General features: G+C 32.8%; 1 protein-coding gene across 1 annotated transcript; it reads left to right on the top strand.

Moving 5' to 3' along the window:
• The first annotated feature begins 5,107 nt into the window (after positions 1 to 5,107).
• LOC106326210 (transcription factor bHLH63) lies at positions 5,108 to 7,019 on the top strand. The gene is made up of 7 exons (XM_013764233.1): positions 5,108 to 5,524; positions 5,614 to 5,856; positions 5,948 to 6,082; positions 6,171 to 6,242; positions 6,327 to 6,485; positions 6,576 to 6,694; positions 6,809 to 7,019. The coding sequence occupies exons 1-6, from the start codon at positions 5,183 to 5,185 to the stop codon at positions 6,639 to 6,641; spliced, it is 1,017 nt and encodes a 338-aa protein (XP_013619687.1). The 5' UTR covers positions 5,108 to 5,182; the 3' UTR covers positions 6,642 to 6,694; positions 6,809 to 7,019.
• The last annotated feature ends 1,210 nt before the right edge of the window (positions 7,020 to 8,229 follow it).

The raw sequence follows: 8,229 nt of genomic DNA, 5'->3' as shown, positions 1-8,229 counted from the left end.
GGGGGGCAATTTAGCTGTTTTTTCTAAATTAATATAATATTTAGTCAAAATTTGGCGAAATCCCACTAATTTATGGACTTCCCTAATTTATGTATAAATTTTTAGATGCCCCCATTTATTTGTAACTTTTTTTTGGATAAAATAATATAAATTTAACATTATCATAGTCAAAAATATATCCAGTTCCGCCACTGCGTCCCTGACTTCAAACTCGCAATTGACCATTTTGTATTCTTTCTGGAGGCAGAGCCGTGATCGATGTGCTAGAGAAGAGCTTAGGCCTAGCACCGAGTGATGTGTGAGGCATCAAGATCAACGTTACACAGACTTGGGAATACTTTGTCTAGCTCAATTAGGTCTGGTACATAGATGCAAAAAGGAAGAACGAAGAAAGGAAATAAAGTTTGGCAGATTAGGGTCAGGGTTTAAATGTAACAGTGCGGTTTGGGTGGCTCTACGCAATGTCAAGGCTTCGACAAATAATCCTTGGGAACATTTGCATGATAAATATCCGGATAAAATTGATTCTGATTCAGCTAAACCAAAGATTCGTGTTCAAAACAGTCGGTCCTAGTTGATTTACGCTCTCTTTTTCTTCTTTTGTTTAGTTATTGATAATTTGATGGCTACAATGTTTTTCTCTTGTTCGTTATAATAAAGAATATACTAGATTTTGACCCGCCCTTAAAGGGCGGGTATATATTTTGTTTTACGTTTTTGTTGAAATTTAATTTTTATATTTGTGTTTTGAATCATATATATGTTTTTCTTTGTATAATATTTATCTTAAATGATTAATAAGAAATTTTAATAATTGTATTAAAATAGTTAGACCACACCTGTATCAATAGGTCATGTTTATGTTTTAATAATATTGATGATATTCTGACCCACCCTTTAAAAGACGGGTATATTTTTGTTTTAATTTTCTTTTCTTAGATATTTAATTTTTATTTTTTTTGTTTTTTTTGTAATCATATTTATATTTTTTTGTAATCATATTTGTGTATAAATCTTAATAAAAATCTATTTTATAAAATAATAACAATTTAAAAGTTGAATCAGTATATGTTTGGTTGTTTGTTATCATATACATGTATACCCGTTTCTTTGTAACCATATTTATATGTTCTAGATCTTGATCCGCGGGTATTATGTTGGTTTTTTATTTTTTTTAATGTTTCTATAACTATGTAACATTTTTCTGTAATTTTTTCTTACATGTTTAAAAAAATATATATATATATACATATACAATTATATAACATATGATTATCCTAACGGTAAGTGTATATAATGTATATTAAGGTAGGGTTAGTTTTTTTTACTTGTTGATAACCGTTCTAATGTAGTGGTTATTATTTAAATAAAATTAAATATATTTATATAAAAGGAATAAAAAATGAATATAATATTTATTAATAAGTCATGATCATGATCCTATTTTAATAAAATATATATGATTTAAACGGGTAGTTAAAGCCGAACTAAACCCGTAAAATATGAACCGAACCAAAATTTATAATATCACCAATTTTTTATTTTATTCATAAATAGTTATTAATATTTTTTAAATAATAAAATTATATGTTTTTCATTAAAGTTTCATGATTTGATTTCATATATAAATGATAATAACATTATTATTACACATAATATTACACCAAACAAAAAATATTACACATTATAATTTGTCGTGCAGAAAATGTAAACGATCAGAAACGACTTTTAGAAAAAGAAAGTCATGTTTATATGCAATATAGGTCAGAAGTTTCTAAACTAACTTCATTGTCTGAATTTGATCAAGGGAAAAACAGCCACATCGTTATTTAAAGTTGTGGTTATATCTTCTTGAGTAAAACATGACGTGTTATTTAAATCTTTTGACAAATATTTTGCAACAGAATTTGGTCAGCCGCATCTTCTTCTTTACGTTTTACGTTTTTAGTTTGTATTTGATTAAATATGATATTTAGTTCCAATAAGAAATAGTGGATCCCGATTATTGTGGGATCGAAGTAGTGGTAACAAAAAAATAGTTAAAAGTATGAGTAAACTTTAATTTTGAAATATATTGATGAAATTATAATTGGACCAAACATTTATCGATCGGACATGATCCTGTTTTAATAGTATTGATTGCTGTTCAAACGTCATATACTGAAGCAATCAATATAAACTCACATTTGGTTAGACAGGTGCGGTCAAATATCATCAGCCATGTGAACCGGTCCAATCTTGAAATCCAACACTCGAAGGTCATTGAGTCATTCATTTCTTCAGTCGGAAGGATTTGATCCACGAGATAAACAATTGCTGCAAACATATCTATTAATACATTTTATCCTCTAATGAAACAGTTGAACGAGAAAATCCAAAATTTAGTCATTACATTTTTGTAAAAAAAAAAAAATCAAAAAGAGTTTCATTTGAAAATAAATCTCTTCTAAATAGATGCATATTTTAGATTGCTGTATGATTTTGAATTTTTTGAGACATAAAAGAAGGACGCCCATAGAATTCAATAGATAGTTGAATAATGCGAAATTAATGATAGCTGTCAGAGAATTGGAGCAATCCCCGAGGAAAGTACTTCATCAAAAAGAATCATCTTATCTATTTATATGACCTGTTCAACAAAAAAAAAAAATCTATTTATATGACCTTATATATACACAGTTCGTGTATTCCTAGGAAAACTTTATTAATTTTTTTTTGAGAAAGGGCCTTCGAAACTTTATAATTTTGCTCGATTTTTTCAACGTATCCACCGATTCTTTGGAAGAAAATTATTGCTTCCTTTTTTTTAAAATTAAATTTAAGATTGCATATCAAAATTCATTTGCAACACCAAATGCCTTTATTTTATTATAAAAAATTAATTATTTTTTACTTCTGGTTTCTAAACTATACAAGACTAATAAATGGAAAATATAAAACTTTGCATAGAATATAATTATTTTATAAAATGTATCCATTCTCGAGTGGATACTAGTTGCTTATCTTGTGCTAGCAATTTATATTTCTTTTAACTTTAGATAATATATAGCTATTTTGTAAATTTGTATAGTTTTGGTATACAGAATACAACCAATAATTCCAATACAATGAATCTGCCGTTCGATTTTTGTTAGTCACCAGATAGATAATTTAACATTGCATTTTTAGGATTTATAGAATAGTCGATTTACCTCGGTCCTGATAATTTAACATTGCATTTTTAGGATCTATAAAATAGTTGATTGACCTCGGTCCCGACGCTGTGATTAATTTAATAAAATAAATATATTCATTCTGTTCCTAAATATAAGATGTTTAGGTAGAAACGCACATATTAAAAAAACTACTTTTTGTCTAAAAAATATTATTAATGGTATAAAATAAATTATAAAATAGACTATTAAAATGTGATTAAATATACATTTTTTAATAAAATAAAAATTATCTAGAAAAATGAAAACATCTTGACATCAAAATTTCCTAAAACATTCTGTATTTAGGAATAAAGAGGGTACAAAACACTTTGCTTTTGACCAGGACCCCGTCATATCATGACTACTAATTGGATCTTCCTCATTATTGTTCCAACTAGTACTTATGATTTCTATGAGCTTCCACATATTAATACTACTCACACACATGTTTTTTTTTTTTTTGTTCAAATCTACTCACACACATGTTATAACGTATATTTATCTCCAACTCAATACACCGGAAAGAAGTGTGGACATATACGTTCAGTCGTGTAAAAACATATATGCATGTATATATATATATATATATATATATATATTATAGAATGGGGAACCCACATATTAGGTGTGTGGCATTACTTTAATAGTGTATGCATGAATAGTATGATAATGAAATAGCCTTCATCTTCTATGGACTTGGTCCGAATTCATCACATCAAAAAGCAATGACCATTTCTTTATTTCAAACAACTTTATACCTTCTCCCCTTTCCTTATCTACTAACTCCATTTTTGTGTTTGAAAAGCTTGATAAAATAATTGGATTAGACCGAAACAACAAAATATCGGATTTTTTGTTCACATGAAGGGTGTTCCAGTGACTTAAATAAAAGGTGGGATGAATAGAAATATTTGAGAATCTACTAAACCAAACAATAAGTGACATGCTTTATTTATGAGAGGTCTTTTTCTTGGAAATATATTTGCTGACTGGTTTTCGGTGAAAGTGATCTAAAGCTAACTTTGTGAGAGTAATTTATGTGATGGGTCTTGTAAGCCACATGCATTCAAAGAGCATGGCGATCACGTGGCAGTCTCTCTTGCGCCGTCTCAGTCTTAGCCAATCACAATACACTAAGCCAATATAGCATGGCCATCAGAAGCAGGATCGATCTGAATAACAAGGTTCAGAAAACCTCTGGCGTCATAAATTCATGTGAACAGTGTCTCGTAGTCAAATACATGAGTTATTAAAACGACCTGAGTGTTATCTTAATCAGATGTATAATGGTTTCAGTTTTTGTACTTGGATTCTAAGATAACGTATACTAAGAGTTATTTTCTAGAATGTGCACTTATGCAGCCGTATTTGATGCGTATTGGCGCTTGGGCTAGAAGATGACCAATGCCCTATGGTTTAGGCGGTTACGGCAGAAAGTTTTGTCACTAGTAAAACGAACTACAAGTTTCGATTACAAATCTTATGAAACAAACAAATTAAAGAGAAATATCAAACTGCACAATGATACCTTTCAATGTGTTAGTACGTTACAAAGGCACAATCACTCCCACGTGACGTTCACTGGCTTGTTTAGTGAAATAAATAGACCTTTCCAGCTAAAAATGAGTCTTCTTCACACACTATAGGTGATATTGCCCCTAATGCCCATGCTTATCCTTTCTAAATGAATGAAAATCGAATCCACCAGTACACAAAATGTAATAAAATAGTGAGTTTTAATAGTTTTTTTTTTCTTTGTGTCACTATTTTTAGTAATTTTATCATCATTTCTCTAGGCATATCCCAAATCTAAATTATCTACAATCATCTAAAACTTCCAGATTTGTACATGGCCCTACTTATCTGATGCGATGAATTTAGACTTAAGTACAAAACAGGTTGCTTCTTCTTTTGTTTGGTTATAAATATCCCTTCCTCTTCTACCCTCACCTTTACTCTGTTTCTCTACCACTCCAAAGTAGAAGAAGATGATGATGACGATGATGATGAACGGAGGAGAAGCTACAGAAGCTGAGCTTTTCCTCAACTGTGACGACATGTCTGTCTTAGAGCGCCAAAGGGTTCAACTAAACTACCACCAGTACCACCATCCCGGCTTCGAACCCACTCTCCCTTGCTTCTTCCCCAATTCTTCCAAGATGAACGTCGGCGAGGTTGACAGCTTTCTACCGTCGGCCGGTTTGGATCTTCCGGAGATTTACGGGGAGTTGCACGGTGATGCGAGAATCTCAGTTTCTCCAGGAAATATTACAACTGAGTCTGAAAATTCCAAGAAAAGGAAGTTTGGTTGCGTCGATACAGAGACTAAGGTTCGCAATGTTGCTTAAAGAAACTAAAACTCTGAATAAAAACACAGATCTTACTTTGAGATTCACTTTGTCTGTTAATGGGCTTTTAGGTTTGTAATGAGAAGAAAAAGATGATGATGATGATGGACAGAGAAGTAGCAGTTGAAGAAGAAGAAGAAGAAGAGAAGTCGAAAGTAACAGAGCAGAGCACTAGAAGCATCATGAAGATGAAAGAACAGAACAGTTGTTCTAACGATTCATCGAAAGTGACTAAAGACTCGCAGAGGACGGATTATATCCATGTTCGTGCACGGAGAGGCCAAGCCACTGATAGCCACAGCATTGCAGAACGAGTGAGAGAGAGAGACTTTATTAATTAGTTTCATTTAGTAGCTTAATATTTTGAAAATATTTAAAGACTAATTTTATTGTTCAATTGTGAAGGCTAGAAGAGAAAAGATCAGTGAGAGAATGAAGTTTCTACAAGATTTGGTTCCTGGATGCGAAAAGATTACAGGCAAAGCAGGGATGCTTGATGAGATCATTAACTATGTTCAGTCTCTTCAGAGACAAGTCGAGGTTCACAATTCATTTCCTATATATCTTGTAAGACTAGAAATATTATTTGATAATTTGTAACCTAATATATGGTTCATGTTTGGATCAGTTCTTATCAATGAAGCTAGCAACTGTTAGTCCAAGGGTGGATTTCAACATCGATGACATTTTTGCCAAAGAGGTTAGTCTTTTTTTTTAAATTTGTTTGTATGTAAAAGCTTTAATTTATAGAATTATTAGATGAGCTAATATAAATTGAATCCAGGTTGTCTCAGCTCCAATGATGAACTTACCAAACACTGTGATGCCACCTCATATGATGGTGAATTCCGGTTACCCTCATGATATGGTTAATTCCGGTTATGTTCATTTCAATCCAATGCAGCAAGTGGTTACTAGTTCTGATCCACTGTCATGTTTCAACGTAGGTTATGTTTTCATTTCTCTTCCACTGTGAAGCTTATCATATAACTTTTGGTTTACTAATAATCTATATGTTTTGATTATGTTACAGAATGGTCAATCTGCTACTATGTGGGACTCTGATGTGCAGAATCTTTATAGTAATCTAGGAGTTTGACTAAGAACGGTCCGCAAACTTTTCACCGTTTCTTAGTTCTAGACCATTGTCAGGTATAATATTTACTAGCAATGATTATATGGCATAATTTTTGGCTTTATGGTTTAGGACAAGTTCAAATATCACACTTCATTCAAAATTTACATATATTAGATTTGATTATGCAGGTTCTCTGGATACAGGCAGCTTATTTTTTTTTTTAAGTGGGAAGATCAAACTCATATTATTTTCATCAGAAGAGAGAGCAAGTTAGCAGTTATTTACTAATTTCAGTAAATTAACTTAAGATTCTCAGCCCATCATTGTAGTATCAGAGACAGAGTATACTGTATTGTGTGTATAGATGCCAAACAATAATATATATATTTCTTATCATAATCTTCCAATGTGTGTTTCTCGTCTTCTAAGAGCATCATGAGTGGGTCTCACTAATCATGCTCTGGTGGGGTTTATACATAGGAATTTTCTCTCTTTCACAATGTCACAAGTCCATGACCACTCAACAAAAAAAGAAAAGAAAATGTAAAAATTAATAACAAAGTAAATGAAAGAGCGGCATAGGTTGAATCTTTCTCCAAAGTTCTTTGATATTAATTTATCAACAATTCTTCCAAAACCTTTATGAAGGTGTTCAGACAATCAGAGTTGCATGATGATGTTTAGCACAAAAAAAAGAGAGTTGCATGATGCATGGTAATCATAATGTTACTGACTACAACTATCCAAACCATTGTAGTATCAGAGACAAGAGTACATACAATTCTATCGTGTGTGTATAGATGCAAAACAGTAAGAGATATTTTATTATCAGTCTTTCAATGTGTGTTCTCCTCTTCTTGTTAGAGTTATGAATGGGTCTCACTAATCCCTATTCTCTAATGGAGTTCATACATAGGAGTATAGGACCTTTTGTTTGAACGGGATTCTGTAATCCATCTCCTACACCTTTCATGATACACTGTCACAAGTCCACTCTACCACTCAACAGAAGAAAGAAAAAAGAAGTAATAGGTAACAAAGTAAAAGAAGAAAGAGTGGCCTATGTTTTAAATCTTTCTCCAAAGTTGTTTGATAAAATAATTTCTAAACAAATCCACCAAAAGAAAAAACGGCCCCTCCGCCCTAGCCTCCGACTGAAGCAGCGATTGGTTTCCGGTCTCGGCTCTCCCAAGTCTAGTCCGAGTCCTCTCTGGTGGTCCGTCTTCCCCAGCCTCTTCCTCCGCTCCGCTTCTCCATGAGGTCCCACTTTGTAGCTGTGCCGATGTCTATTCTCCAGCCCATTTACTCTGCAGTGACAAGTCGGAGCAGTCGGCTCAAGACTCTCACCAACCTCCATCTCCGTCGGGTGACTTCTCCGGTGCTTCCTCCACCAGATCCACCAAACTTACCTTCCTCGTTGAACGGTTCTCCACGACGCTCCCTTACGTCAATCTTTAATCCGCCGTCTTCAAACTCTGCACAAATTCCAAGCTTTCCTAAAAGTTCCTCCATCATCTCAATCCCGACAGGTTCTTGTCGTGCCGTTCATTGTTGCTGCTCCTGCGAGTGCTCTGTTTCTGCATTAACCTGTCTCGCCAGTCATTCCTGC

This window comes from Brassica oleracea, chromosome C1, assembly GCF_000695525.1.
Source record: "Brassica oleracea var. oleracea cultivar TO1000 chromosome C1, BOL, whole genome shotgun sequence".
Taxonomy (NCBI): Eukaryota; Viridiplantae; Streptophyta; class Magnoliopsida; order Brassicales; family Brassicaceae; genus Brassica; species Brassica oleracea.
This window is presented reverse-complemented; position numbering and strand designations above follow the sequence as displayed.

Excerpts from the sequence above, each read along its gene's own strand:
- LOC106326210 (XM_013764233.1), top strand. The coding sequence starts at position 5,183 with ATGATGATGACGATGATGATGAACGGAGGAGAAGCTACAGAAGCTGAG. Across the intron at positions 6,083-6,170 it reads CTCTTCAGAGACAAGTCGAG|TTCTTATCAATGAAGCTAGC; the intron begins GTTCACAATTCA and ends TGTTTGGATCAG. Across the intron at positions 6,243-6,326 it reads ATGACATTTTTGCCAAAGAG|GTTGTCTCAGCTCCAATGAT; the intron begins GTTAGTCTTTTT and ends AATTGAATCCAG.